Here is a 15,724-nt window from a genome sequence, read left to right as displayed (position 1 = left end):
TGTAGGAACGTACGTAGATTTGCAAATCGACAACATGGACGCCAAAATTCAAAAAGGCCGACTTCCTGTTGAGTTGAGGCCATGGTCTTCCTGCCAAATCTCAGAATTAGGTGGAACTCAATCTATGCCGAAGTTTTAGGGCACTTCCTGTATCGTGGCGAATGGGTTGCCATGGTCACGCCGTTTTGAATCCGCAAAACCTTTCAACAACTTTGCTAACATTGCTAACAAACTAACTAACAAACAAAGCTAATCACTGTGTTTAAAAGACGGTGAGGTCGTGGGCCATGTTTTCATTATAACATAATATTAAGTGGGGGGGGGGGCCGCATGTAATCCATTGGGGGGCCGCATGTGGCCCTCGGGCCGGCAGTTTGCCACCTGTGTTCCAAACTGCATGAGTGAACAGAGAGTCCATAATGAAGGTAGCAACTGTAGCTTAATAGCCGTGTTCCACCATTCAGTTTTATCTAGCGCCGCTCTATTGGCATATAAAGTGCTCCGCTGAGGACGAGTGTAATTGTGCAACGAGAATTTCCTTATTTATTCCGCTGCTGCGTCATCCACTGTGTGGCTCAGCTTTTAAAATTCAATCACAGTCACAGAAACTTTCTTCATTGAGTCCCCGCCTCCCCCCCCCCCCCCCCCAATCATCCTTGCGGTGTTATTAGTGCGTAATATGATGTACTAAAAATCAAAATGTCATTTCCCACAGATGAATGGGTTTCTCATTTCAATTACCGCACTTAAACACAAGTCACTTTTCCATCATGGCACCAAGTAGAGAGACGGTGAGGGCGTTAACAAGTGTCAAAGTAAAAATGAATCGATATGTCAGCTGCTCAGCTGTCGGATTTGCCGCATTTACATGCACACTATTAAATCATTAAAATGATATTTCCGTTGTCTGACAAGGTAGTGAGCGTGAGGTTTAAAAACAGAGGCACACGTACGCAGTACGCTGGGTATTTGTAGCGTCTGCTCTTTTCCTTTAACAAACAGACCGATCCAGTTTCGACCGTAGGCGCGCTAATGGAGCTAATGGAGCTAACGCAGCTAACGGCGCTAACTGGAGCTAACTGGTAAACGGTGCCTGGACTCCGGTGCAGCGACGCGTAAACATGACGTCACGCGCGCGTGTCTTGTTTCTGCTCAGTCGTCATGGAAACTCGTCGTGCATTAACGTTGATGAAGTTAGCTGCGGTTAGCTTTTGAGTATAGATTTGGATCCTCCTTGTTGTGTCTCAAACCCTTACACATGATTGCATTCCCTGTACATCATCCAAAATCCAAAAATAACCTGCCATATGTATGATACTGACATGATGTCGCCTAAAGGGATAGTTCATATGTTTTGAAGAGGAATTATAAACACTGACTTTGCCACAACAGAAGCAAAACCGATTCAAGCCACTTGACAAAATGCTCACATCCCACTGAAGTCTACATCTTTCTGCATGACACAGCCTTTTCCCGCCGCATACCGTCAACTCTCCTGTGCCAAACTACAGCGAGAAAATCCCAAATGTTCTCTCCTTCCTCTGAGCTGCAGGTATAAGAAAATGAGTTTTAGTTATCGGAAAAAGTCGACCCGTTTCTGAAAGCTCAGAAGTTGCACGTCAAAAGCCAACGCGTGGTTGTTACGGTCATTTCGCTCACGTTGTCGCAGGAACTTTGTCTCAATTGTTAATGCACTACTTTAACATGCAGTAATTTGTGAAAAACACTAATATTCTGGAAACAATGGGCAAAATCACTTACTCACAGGACATTGTTTACATTCTGTGGTTCTGTGGTAAATGTTAGACTATTTGTTAAAAAAGTATAATAATCAACTCATCTACAACCATTTTTCAAAGCATACTTAGATTCTTGTTCTTAATCTGTTTCCCTATATTTCCGTCCACTTATTGATTTCCATCCAACAACCGAGGAAAAGCCTCAGGTGTGAAAATACATCAAACCCGCGTCTGATCTCGTCGACCGCGTCCCTTCAGTCAAAGTCACGCGACTGTCGCGTGGCAAACGCCGTGTTTGATAATCGACGATCGATGCTCACAAAGAAAGAAACACGCAAAAGCTGGATTACCGCAAAAACAAAGTTTGAAGTCGATGCAGAAGTGCAGCTCCAGTGACCGTCGGCGCTCGCAATCGATTTGTGCTAAACGGGCTTAAAATAAAAGGATCATTCTCTCACGGCCCATTACATGAATCAACTAAGAGAAACTATGTAAGAAGTACATTAAAGGGAAAAAAGTATGAACTCCATAAGAACACCATTAATGCTCTATAAATAGAGAGTCAGGTGCAAATAGCCATGATTGACTGTGGAGTGGGTGCAGGCTAATTGCTTGATATTGAGCAGTGGAGTGGATAGTGAGGAGTCAAACGCTCTCCAGGTGCATATATTTCCACCTTGTTGCTATGAGGCAGTGATGTGATATCGCGGGCGGTGCGGTTGCCAAGGGGTAATAAACGAGGGCGGACTCGGAATTTCACAGTTTGAGTGTGTCTGGTTGGAACTGTGAACAAAGGTGTGCGCAGCGCCAGCGAAACATTGAGAAATGATTCTGAACTACAAAGAGCGAGTCTTTTCCCCGGCATCTGCGATGGAGCTTTTATCTCCCGAGAGTCAAAAGGCATAGTCTGAAAGTATATGAACGTCTGAATTCAATATAAATACATTTCTGTACAATGTACACAAAGGGTTAAAAAGTTGGGATTTAGCAAACCGTAACTATAATAATGGCAAAGTTAATTAAAATATTTAAAAAAGTGTTGAACATTGTTCACGTCATTATTATTATTCCAATTTTAAGACTTTAATAACCTGTGATCTACAGCGTGATCTCACTCTAGTGATCTGAGATTGATTGCTTTTGCCTTCACACACACACACACACACATAATTAAACACTCTCGCAGTCCCCTTTTCTATCAGCGTAAAACATTTATTCTAATATTCTTATTTGGGATGTGAATCTTTGGGTGACTCACGATTCGATTCGATTCAAAAATGTATACAATGCATAGTGTGTTACGGCAAATAATGGCATCAAAACAATACAGTTTGTATAAGATAATGTGATAATGTGATCACACAAAGGCAAACTTAAGACAAAAGTTAACATTTATTCACGCAAAACAAATTAAATCTTACTTACTGTACAACAAAAAAAACCGACTAGCTGCCTTTACAAAAATAACGTGTACACAAATAACACAAACTGGTGTTTTGTGTGGTTTTTCCAAAATAGAAACTTAAAGGTGCATTATGTAATAAATCTAAAGCAACTGGCTTTAAAATCCTCCTAATATGTCACAGAGACTCAGGAATAATGTTCACATAACAAACTGAACTCACCAACAACAACAGTACAGACAAAATATTTTGCAGACTGCAAATCATGTTTATGTTTTGAAATCATGTTTTTAGCATGTGGCGCCACCTACCGCCGTCTACCAATCATTGCAGTCAGTAGAGTCTCAGCTGCCGAGCAACCACGGGTTGCCAGTTACGTCAGTAAACGGAACCTAAAAGACCTCGGTATTTTGAATTTGAATGTAGTAACCGTTTTTGGCCACATTCTTACATATGGCGCCTTTAAAAAAAATTTTTTTTTGAAGTTTATGAATCGCGATTAGAATTAGAATCGCGATTCTGATGTGAATAGATTTTTTCCCCCACCTCTAATTCTTATATCCTTTGTATCTGAAAGGAAAGGAAAGGAACACCTAAATATGCACATCACATGACCATAACACTGTAATTCCTGTCACCAGGAAGCAATAAAGCACATATACTGCATACTCCCCGGTTGTATTTGGCTGCAGAAACGACTTATAAAGAGAACGTAATGTACTTCCACGTACCTGTGCCATGTGACCACGGGGTCCGGAGATCCAGAGGTGACGCAAGTGAAGGTAACCGATTCCTGGTAGTCGGCCGTGGCGTTGAAGGACTGCTGGGCCACCGACAGCACGGGAGGGACTGCACACAGAGCAGAGAATAACAGCGTCATACAATGATTTTCCATACTAGAAAACCACATTCTTAACTTATAGATATATATTTAACCAGACGTTGAGCCTTTGATGCGTTCAAATTGAATACATTTTGCCTTGTAATTGGCCAGTAAGCACTCACTGAAAACCTCACTTGTGTTGTTAATCCAAACAGGACGGATTTCAAGTAACACTGTGACCCAGCTTTGGTAAAAGAAACACACACAAACACACACAAAGGAGCTGAAAAACAGTGATGTGAAGCCATAATACTTTTGTCTGATTCAGAAAATATCCGGCGGTTAAATCCACACACACAAACGCACACAAACAATGGGCGACGACATCAAACGTGACTGCGCCGTCTGTGGGAAAACGCCGCCGCCACTTCTTCGCCTTTTGTGAGCGGACTTTTTTTTCAGGGGCCTGTTTAAAAAACGGCTTAAGCTGCAGCCATTGTTCGTATGTTTTCACAGCCAATTTCACCGGCGTCAAAAGAACAAGAGAAACACACGGAAAACCCGAGAGAAAAGCTTGTGCTCTCTCGTGTGTTTTCATACATGCTTGACTTTTCCATTATGACACTCGTGAACATAAAACATTCATTGAATCCATCAACAAATACATGTCGCACGTCAATCCAATAAAGCAGCCACTGGAATGTTGGACCCCACCAAAACCTGACATCTTAGTCATAGACAGGAAATAACATTTGAATAAGGCTGCAACATTTACTCCAGTGTCTCGAGGGCGGAGACGGAGAGTGAAACAGCCTGTAAAAGGCAGAAAATGTCCAGTGTTTGGACCATTTCACGCTTAAACAAGAAGCTAACAAGGTGAAGTCTAACCACTGTAAACTACAACTGGCGTAACCACAACAGCACGTCCTCAATGATTTATCGCCTGAGCCGATAGCATCCAGTTGCTAGCGCTGCTGGCACACGCTAACGTAAACATTGATGTTAGCTGATTTAATGTAGCTTACTAGGGCTGTAGCTATTGAATATTCTTGTAATGGAGTATTTTACTGTTTATTCCTCGATTGATCAAGTAATTGGATTAAGAAATAAATAAAACATGCCCAAAAAGAAATCCTACGGTGCCCCCGAAGTGACACGAGAAAAAAAAATGACGTTAAAAAAATTGCGGGAAAAAATTTGACGGAAAAAAAGGGAAATAAGAAAATAATTACCAAAAAAAGGGAATAAAGAAAAGAATTCCGAAAAAAAAGAATTTGACGAAAAATTTTCACTGTCACTTTGGGAGCTCCTTAAATTCCCCCCCAAAAATGTCAAAATAAATGAATAATAATAATTTTGCGTTTTGCGTCAAAATTAATAGCAAAATAAATGGTTGAATACTCGATTTCGAAAATGTTCGATAGCTGCAGCGTTACATTAGAATTATCATATCTATCTTTAATTAAGTTGTTTACAACTGAAAAAGAGCAAGAATGAGCAATTAATGTTTACGTTAGCGCCACACGCTATGATGATTTAATGTAGCTTACGAGGGCTGCAGCTATCAAATATTTTTTTAATCGAGTATTCCACTGATTATTCCTCTATTAATTGAGTAATTGGATAAAAAAAAAAAATCCAAGAAAAGTTTTTTTTCCAAAAAATAAATAATAATAATATTGTGTTTTGCATCCACGATTAATCGGAAAATAATTAGATTTTCTGAATTAATTTTTTTGCTTTAATGTGATAAAAATAAGGTCAAAACGCACACGTTCATGAACGTCTCACTAATGTCGGGCACACAGCAGCAGCAGCAGCAGCTGCTGATGAACCGCAGAGGTCTTGATGACTTTATCAACAGTGTAACGCCGACGGCCGTCAGCAACACTCAGCCTGTCGCTGTCAGCCAATCAGCTGAGGGCTGTCATCCTGTCATTCAGTGAAAAGGGGGGGGGGGGGGGGAGTTTGAGAGCAGGCGCTGTCTTTTCTCTGTTTGCCTCTGCAGTGACAGCTTTATGGCAGAAGCATGTTTATCAGGCGTCTCAGTCGTGCACACGCGACTCCCACAACAACCGGTCTCCGCAGCGCGGAGGGCGTGTCGTCCAGTCGTGTCGCCCGAGTCACCGAGCATGTTCTGCAGCAGCTCTGGAGCATTTACACCGACCCTGTGTTTGCCTCCACTGTGTAGGTGTGAACGATGACAATCAGGAAAAAAAATAAAAGTGGGGGGTGAAGCTGAGGCCAAACCATTGAGCTCCATTTCTAATGAAAAGAGATGGTGGTTTTATTTTAGATTCAGCAGCGTGGAAAATCACCTCCACCGTATTGACAGAAATCCACGAGTATGTTTGGGCGAGTGTATAATCGCTTTAAAATAAAAAAATTGTTTGGCTTTTGCCGCCTTAGAATAAGCCTTTAATAATCACTTTAGTCAAAAGGGACTTGGTTCACGGAGGCTGGCGTCTATTCTACAGCAGCCTGAATTTACTCTACGGAGCTTTTTTAGGTGATACTAAAATGTGACGTCAAGAGACTGCTGGTCACCGATTGGTCCAGAGAGTGTCGTCACCGGAAGAGTCATGAGCGCGAAGAATCGAACCGAACAACGCCGAACTGTAGATGAGTAAAAAAAAGACTTTAAAATATCTGAAAATGTGCGTGAATCTCCAACATTTAGAGAGACTCAGACTCAACTCTCACACCCAGAAGACAGAGTCTTGTGATTGGCCAGTACCCGGAAGTGACATATTCAGCACACCCGCTCTCAGAAGCGCAGTGCCCCCCTCTGGAACGGTGGATGCACTGCTCCTCATTATCAAAACATTGTTTTTAACAGTGTTTAAAAATAGCTTCTTCACGACTCCCCGCTGCAGTCCCTTTGACGACCTTTGACCCAGGGTCAGAAGACACTGTCGCTCATGAAACACTTCCACAACGGACGTTATTCTTCTTCTGCGGTTCAATGTACAAAAACCGGATGTGCCCGGGCTTGTGCCTGGAGCAGGACGATCTGCTGTTCAGGAGAACCAGTGTTTATTTAACCGGACCGGGTTTTTTTCAGAGATCTCGCTGAGCCCGAGATTACTATAGTAATAAAACACAGCGTTCTCAGCAGTGGCTGAACTGTTTGTTTAGAACCTTCAGGGCTTCGTAAACAAGGTAATGACGCAGATACAGCGTTAATTGGAACTTCCTGTCTAGGTCCGCTTTAACACACAACACAGTGTGTAGAAGTAGCTGAAAACCTGCACAGTGATATTATTTTATTCTATTTTCCTCTGATTAAAAAGAGGCTTCAAACTGCATTTAAAAACGTCACTTTGTGGAGCGATAAAGCTCCAAATCGTTATATATATAAAATATTACAAAACTGGAAGTTGATCTGGTTCGTGGTGCAGCAGTTATTGTGAGTTAATGAATTCAATTTGGAGGCAATGTCAACCTGGAGAACATTTTTATTCGATCCGCAAACAAAGTCGGGCGAGAAAGATGAAGATTAAACGTGACGTGTGGCCTGAAGTCTCGTTAAGCGGCTGAGGGGGAGAAAAAAAAAGAAAGAAAAAATCGGGGGATTTTTAACACACTTTAACGCGATAATGAATAGGAGAATATAACTATTATCAGAGCGGAGAGCGCTGAAAAACGCTGTAGTCTTCTCTCTTAAAAGATCAATTACCTCTAACAACACCCGGCGTGTGTTACTCTGTGTGAGCGAACAGCTCTTTATAATAGCGCGTTTAAAAGTCCACGGAAATCTGATCAATCCAAAAAAAAACAAATGAATACGTCTCTTTTGTTGGAAATTCAACACACAACGTTGCAGGGTGGGGGGGGGGGGGGGGGGTGGACACTGAAAGAGACATACATCAAGGCACAGCGAGCTTTTCAGGGATAAAAAAAAAAAGAAAAATGGCCTAAAGCAGCAATCAAACACTATGAGTCCTTTCCAATAACACTGACTCGGCATATGAGAGGAGCAGGCATCTGCCCGACATGATAACCATTGATTTCCATGCCAATGGATTTCCATTCTCTGGTGTCTCTCTCTCTCTTCACTCTGCGTTACACTCCCACATCAGTGAACCTCGCTGAAACAACCCCGCGTTAATGAGACGCGCCGCCAAAAGCAGAGAGACTTCAAACGAGCAAAAAATCAGCAACAGGGTTTTAAAAGATTCAAAAAGAATCTGGCAAGTTTTTTTTTTGTATTAGTCATATCCTTGAAGCTTCAGAGGAGCTCGGGCGCACGCGAGAGTCTTTGGCCACGCAACCTGCAACAACATGCGATTATTTAAAGACACAAATTCACCTGGACGCGTTTGGAAAAGCAGAGACTTTTTTTTTCCTGGTAAAAGGATCCAAAAAAAAAAAAAAAAAAACACCTACTAGAAATTCAGCAGGTGAAGATTTTGTTTCGCCCTCCGAGATTAGAACTGGAATCAAACCAGCGCTGAATTATATTCGACAACACAAAACGTAACCGCGGCCGTAAATAAGCACCTTTTGAGCAGCCGACGGTTTCCTCCGACAGCTGAAAAGGGGTCTGACGTGCGAGTGAGCGAACTGACAATTAAGCGCGCGTGTCGAGGAAGGACGCGGGCGAGATCGCCGAGTTAAGTCCGCTCTGCGTCGCTCTCTATGAGTCGCCATGGAAACACGCGGTGGCTCTGTTTGCTAGCGGGGGTCATCAAAGTGGCGAGGAGCCAGCGTCTTTGATGCTGATAGATGGCACAAGGATTGGGTTTATTGAAAGGAATTAAAAACGGGGGAAAAGGTTACCATATGCAAACTATAAAAGACAGACTGGATGAGTTATGATTTTTGGGCTATTTTATAATACTAAATCCAACATTTTTTTTGCCTCTCAGAGAACTTTCTAAGAGAACTGTCCTCTAAAACTCAACCGATTTATGATGTGATCTTAAACTGTGTCGAGTATTTTTTTGAAATATGAAATTAACTGCCACTGCTGAGGTAGCAGCAGGTTCAGGTTCTGAAGGCGTCTTTGGAGGACAGAAGGTTCCTTCAGGCTCGTATCCTTTGGGCTTCCTCGAGGATATACCCGTCTTCATTGGGTGTGATACGAGGATAATCTTTGGCAGGCCTGGTGGTGTCCATCAATTCAAATCTCTTCTTCCGTACAGTTCAAGACACGTCCACCTGAGGAAGGTCTAACACAGGGGTCTGCAACCTTTAGGATGAAAAGAGCCATTTTTGTCGCCTCTCCACCCAGTTAAAATCCATTTGGAGCCGCAAAACAACCCTCAAAATGAAGATAACACGAATAAGGGTTTTTATGCAGATGTAATGCATAAAAGAGCAAAAGTTCTTTTCATTTATGAACTTTAAGAATGTTCAGTTTATACCCAACCTCTTATAAAGTGGAGCAAAAATAAAACGCACATTGACGTAGACCTAGTTCTTCTATTGTTTCATTGTTTGTGACCAATTATTGAAATTAAAATGAACCCACTTTGAAACAAATTAAGCAAACATTTGGATTGTGTGTCGTTCATACTTGAGAAAAAGGCATGTGGATCCAAAGATGGACAGGACATCCGTCGACGTTGGATGTGATGCACAACATATTAAAACACTCTTATTTGTCGCCTTGTTCTCTTAAGCTACAAGGAGCCACTGCAGAGTGGCTGAAGAGCCACATGCGGCTCTAGAGCCGCAGGTTGCAGACCCCTGGTCTAGTAGAAGAAGGAGTGCAAGAGGAAAGGAAGGTTTTTTTTTTTTCCTTGATGCCTCATATGAAACCTTGGTCTCCGTGGAGGAGGAGACTTGACCGGAGAAGATCTAAGGAAGATGCTTCGATTGTCAAAACAGAAAGAGAGGAACACACTGACGAGTAGGGCCGGGCGATACGGCCTCAGATCAATATCACGATATATTGAGCAGCTCACCTCGATAACGATAAGTTTGAAGACGCTAGATGACGTCATCGCTTAATTTGCACAATTATATACATATGTATATATGTAAATTCTTGTTTGCGTGGTATGTTATAGCACGTCGTATTGTAGGTGTAAACACCCGCGGCCGTGAACGCACAATTTAAAAACCAGGAAGTGTATCTTCATTAGCAACATATGTGGATATTGGCGGCTCTGTTATTGTTGTAAATTAAGACCGTGGCAGCAGGTACAACAAGCTCCCTCTGTGGGATGGACGTACGCGTACATTTACAGCTCACGTATTAAACAAATTGTCGGGTTTAAATCGAGCTCGGGCTCGTAATTACGGTTAATGTCTCGGCTAGGGTCGGGCTCGGGCTTTGTTTTTTTTGGGCCCCGATCTAAGCTCTAGCGGGGATCCCGGGCCGGTTGTTGAGAGGGATACGTGCTTTCACGTGAGAATTTCCAAACAGCCACAAAAGAACTCCAATAACACCAAAAGTGGGGAGATATGTCACGAGTCGCTTTTGTCAAGGAGGAATCGGAAAGTCACCAGATTTAGCGACAAAGTCAGCAAGTTGGCGAAACCGCTACGGCACCCGCCGCGGTTGCCGCTTCGTCTTTCCTCGCCGTCTCTTTCCCTCCTCGAAACTTCTTGGAACCTCAAAAAGAGTTGGTCAAAATGTCTAAAAATCAAAAAAAAGCTTGAATCCCTAACTTGCGAGTTTCATACCGACTGGAAACAATACGAGGTTAAAAAAAGCTCAGTCCTGAAATCAATCTCCCATAAAATCCACAACTTGTTCTTTTTTTTCTTTACACTCTGACCTCATGTTGAATTGCTGCCGGTTGCGGCCTCACACTCACCACAAGAGGAAGTATCGATTCTCCACTCAAACTCTTGCCAAGAAAGCTAAGTCTAAGTTCCTAAAATACCACACCATCATTCCTTTTCACTCCCCGGAAACAGGTCAGAGAAGTTTCTCCATCTCTAATTTAATGAGATTCATGCAGCAAATGACAGAAAAAAAAAAAAAAAAAAAAGCCCACGATAAACAGGAGCGTGTCACAGAGAGGGCATCTTCTATTTCCATTTGTAAAGCCATCCTGTTTCCAATCGCGTCTGAAAAATGAAACTAAAGAGCTAAATTCCTTGATTTTTCATTCTGCTTCTCCACAGTCGCCGAGGCGTAAGCTTACTCATGACTCATCTGTGATAACTTTGGATGTCAGAGCTGCTAATGTTCTGCATTTCCAACTGTTTTGGCCTGAGGTTGATAAGCCGTTCAGTGGGTGGCCGCGTTCCCTCCGCGCGCCGTCGTCCTCGTCTACGGTGCACTTTGATGATTCACCGGAGACGGCGAGCCGCGGTTGGTCAGCGGATGCTTCGACGCTCATGGGCAAGAAAACCGTGCTCCTTTTATCAGCTGAGGAACATGAATAATGTATGGAATAGTGAAGGAAAGAGACAAAAAAAAAAAAAAATATATAAAAGTATGCACTTCCTGCTGTTTTGGCCGTGCTTTTCAGACACAAATGTTGTTGTTAAAACATGTAAACAGAACTGACACGTTTCGCCGACAGGCCGCGTCAGAAGAACAGCATGACAACATCGCTTCCTGAAAAAAACCTCAATACGACTCTCCGCGCTGCAAACAAACTCGGCAAGACGCCCGATCACGCTCGATTGTAAGTGACAGTGGAAATTAACCCGCGGAGACCCCGCAGCCTTCAAAAAAAAAAAAAAACGGCTCCGCAGTGCAGTAACTTTGTCCTGAAGAAGAATCTGTAACACTGGCAATTTGAAACCTAATATGTCAGCGCTGTATAAACACAACACTGCAGCCTTCACGTTTGTGGACACGCAGTAATAATGCATGAGATCATCAAAGCCAGTGTCAGACACTCAATGTTTAAGACTTCAGACTTCATGATAACTCCACTACATTGTCTGTTGCTTTATACCAGTACTTTTTAAGTATCTGTACTTTAACATAACATATTATCTTTTGTTTTTTACAGACTAGTGCAGCGCCCGTAGGAAGTATGTAGGAAGTATGAAGATTTTTCAGTTATGGTAATGCATGATAAGGAAAGTAAAGGCTAACATAATACAAACACTGTGCAACCTCATTAGGCACAACGCAAATGTGTCAGCACACTGTCAAAGTGCATCAGGGCAAATGGGTAATTTCCTGAATTTCAAAAATTCATTAAAATTATTCCTTAAGAGATATGCAAATATTTTCAACAGATCCTTGTTCAGGGCGATGCCGACTATCATGATGGTAAATTTCAAGTAATTCCGAGATACTTTTTGTTTTTGAGACTAAAGTCAGCTCACTGTCAAAGTGCATCAGGGCAAATGGATAATTTCCTGAATTTCAAAAATTCATTTAAATTATTCCTTAAGAGATATGCAAATATTTTCAACGGATCCTTGTTCAGGGCGATGCCGACTATCATGATGGTAAATTTCAAGTCATTCCGAGATACTTTTTGTTTTTGAGACTAAAGTCAGCTCACTGTCAAAGTGCATCAGGGCAAATGGATAATTTCCTGAATTTCAAAAAATTGTTAAAATTATTCCTTAAGAGGTTTGCAAATATTTTCAACGGATCCTTGTTCAGGGCGATGCCGACTATTACGATGGTAAATTTCAAGTCATTCCGAGATACTTTTTTTTTTCGTGAAGAAAGTCAGCTCACTATCAAAGTGCATCAGGGCAAATGGATAATTTCCTGAATTTCAAAAATTCATTAAAATTATTCCTTAAGAGATATGCAAATATTTTCAACGGATCCTTGTTCAGGGCGATGCCGACTACCATGATGTTAAATTTCAAGTCATTCCGAGATACTTTTTTTTTTTAGACTAAAATCAGGTTACTGTCAAAGTGCATCAGGGCAAATGGATCATTTCCTGAATTTCAAAAATTCATTAAAATTATTCCTTAAGAGGTTTGCAAATATTTTCAACTTATCCTAGTTCAGGGCGATGGCGACAATCATGATGGTAAATTTCAAGTCATTCCGAGATACTTTTTGTTTTTGAGACTAAGTCAGCTCAATGTCAAAGTGACATAACTGGAATGTAAAAAAGAAAGAAAAGATTTAAAAAAGCACTTTCTGTACTTTGACTCAATGAAACGAGTGTTTTTTCTTTGATAGATATTCATATTTCCGTCCGCACAATAACAAGGGGCACACAACACAACGATTGTAATTAAGTTTGAAGGGCTTTCTAAAGAGTAACAATAATGTGAAACTCAAACTTTTCTTTCAGGGACGGCAGCTTGAGAAAGCTCTCAAACCTGCTGTAGTTACGATGTACAAAGGGAGGAAGACGAAGGAGGACGACAGGCGACCTTAAATTAAATTAAAAATCTGGCACGAAGAAGTGGTTGCTAGTGGAGATGATCAATATCCAGTCTGATTCTGTGTGTTCTGCGCTGGAGCTTCAAGAGCTTGAGGCTGGAGTAGGAAGAACGCTCGTGGTCCTCTTCATCTCATGTGCACCTCGTGTCCTCACGGCCATATCCGCAGGCACCACAACACAGAACCCGTCCGTGCCCCTCAGGTCTGCAGCTGATTGATAAAACATGAACAGGAGCCTGCAGCCTCCCAGCGAATCTACCGTATCACTGTGTTTCGGCGCCTTTGTGCTCGCGTTTGACCGGTCCGGGTTGCTGTCGATATGCAGACCGCGCCGGTCTCCTCTTCCTGAGTGAGGCATGCCTCGGCTCAAGACTCCGTCTTTCTTGCCGTAGCCACAGAAGACGAGGAATAATAATCCGAGTGAATTCCGACTGTGACATCCCCCCCCCCCTCCCCCTCATTGGAAATATAAAGTCGGCGATGTCGAGGGCAAAAGATGGAAGATTGAAATTCTCTCCGGTTTCCAGTCGTCGGGAAGAAAATAAAAAATGTTCACCTCCTACCTTGAGGGTAGAAAAACAAGCGTGTTTACCTGGTCCTCATGAGGTTGCTTATGCAAATGACAGAAGCCTAAAGGTCACAGCTTTTTTAGACGCATTAGTGTAATGAAAACAACTCCAGGTACAGACTCCAAGTTCCAAACCGTATGCAAATACCCGAACTAATCAGACTCCATAGGTCTCTACTTTGAACTCCACACACTCGCCGTTTTTTTTTTGTTGCAGAAAACAACAAGAGAGGCAAGTCGATTGAGCTTTGTGACGAGGTGCCGCGGCGGACGACTTAAGATAGATGAGACTCGTCCTGACAGAGGCAGGCGCCTCGTATTTGTCTGCCCCGTGACAGTGGAGTGCATTCGGAGGACGCCAACGCGGTCACCTTCAGCCCCGTCTTTCTCTGCTCTCTTTTAAGGACACGACTGTAACTAACAGCTCCTCTGGACCATTAAAGAGCTGCCAACCACAATGTAGGACAATAGACTTTCGAAAGTAAACCTGCATTTTTTTTTTTGATTTGTAACAACTTAAGGGCAGAGTCGTGGGCTGTAAACACAAGTATGTGTGGCTGTAAAATAAGAAATGCAAAGGGAATTTAATCAAGGCTGAGCCAAGGGGGCGGGGGGGGGGGGAGGAAACGTGACCTATAAACAAACGGTGGAAGAGACAGGAGTCTGAAGAAAACAAGACAAACTGGCAAAACACAGGTGAGACCTAATAGGAAACAGGTGTAGGGGTAATGAAATCAGGTAGAGAGAGTGATGGAAAGACACAGCAAGGAGGAACAAGTACAAAGTAAAACAGGAAGACATGACGAGAAATGAAACCTGGGAAACCCAATACACTAAAAGCATGAGCACACAGAGTCATTCAAAGAAAAACATAAAACCCAAAGAGTTCAAAAGGGAAACAAAAAGAGTTCCAAAACAATCCTGGAACACATGTTCCTCTTTAGTGTGGTTTATTCTCTCAGTAGTCGCATGAGAAAAAAGGCAAACCATCAGCTGCTCCTGTGTGGAACAGAAAACACAACAAGAACTGCAGTGGTTTAAAAGCCTTTATGACAAACACATAACATTATTTACAGGGCGATAGAACATGAACCGGTGTTGACCTCAGAGGTGGGAAAATTATTAAAAATATCCCACAACAATAAGAAAAAAATAGGGTTTTTGGTTCATAACAGTTGTTGTTTTATCGTCCTGTAAACAGCAGTGTTTGAATGAAGGCTTTTGAATGTGCTGCTCCACACGAGACGACCTGAGCTCACGTGTTACTAGAGAGAGTTTAAGTTTCCTCTTCAAACTGAGTAAACTATTCTACAGAGACCCCAAAGTGACATGAGAGAAAAAAAAGTATGGAAAAACCCCTCGAAATCTCAAGTTTGAAATTAGCGGAAAAAAAAAAAAAAATAATAATGAAAAATACGTGGGTTGCATCAAAATAAACCCATTAACAGCTGAAACAGCATCTGATTTCAGTGTGTGACATGTATTTAAGATAGTTTCATTAAAACATTTTATTTATTTTTTTTATTAGATTTCAAGTTTTTTTTTTTTTCCCTCATGTCACTTCAGGGAAGTAGAATAGTACATGAGAAAAAAAAAAGGAAGAAAGATAAAATAAAATTGAAATCACTAGTTTCAAAGGCGAGTTCTCGAGTTTCAAAGTCGAGATCTCGACTTTCCCAAAAAAAAAAAATTTGATTTTTTTTTTCAAAATTTTTTGGAAATTCCAGATTGAGAAAAAAAAAATTCAAATTTTTTTTTAAAAAAAAAATTCAATTTTTTTTCTCGAGTTTCCAAAAAAATTAGGGAAAAAAATTCAACATTTTTTTTCAAAAAAATTGAAAAAATGAAAAAAAATCAATTTAATTTCTCCAAAAAAATTAGAACATTTAAAAAAAAAAATAAATGTTTTCT

General features: G+C 41.6%; 1 protein-coding gene across 1 annotated transcript in view; it reads right to left on the bottom strand.

Annotated features, from left to right (window-relative positions):
- Positions 1 to 15,724, bottom strand: part of ncam2 (neural cell adhesion molecule 2) — a gene marked incomplete at its 5' end in the record, with an annotated part of 350,469 nt that overhangs the window by 85,324 nt on the left and 249,421 nt on the right. The window contains one exon of the mRNA XM_083908283.1: positions 3,874 to 3,991. Coding sequence (XP_083764409.1) covers positions 3,874 to 3,991 — 118 coding nt within the window. The remainder of the gene's footprint in view (positions 1 to 3,873; positions 3,992 to 15,724) is intronic.

Source organism: Microchirus variegatus (assembly GCF_963457635.1).
Source record: "Microchirus variegatus genome assembly, chromosome: 22".
Taxonomy (NCBI): Eukaryota; Metazoa; Chordata; class Actinopteri; order Pleuronectiformes; family Soleidae; genus Microchirus; species Microchirus variegatus.
This window is presented reverse-complemented; position numbering and strand designations above follow the sequence as displayed.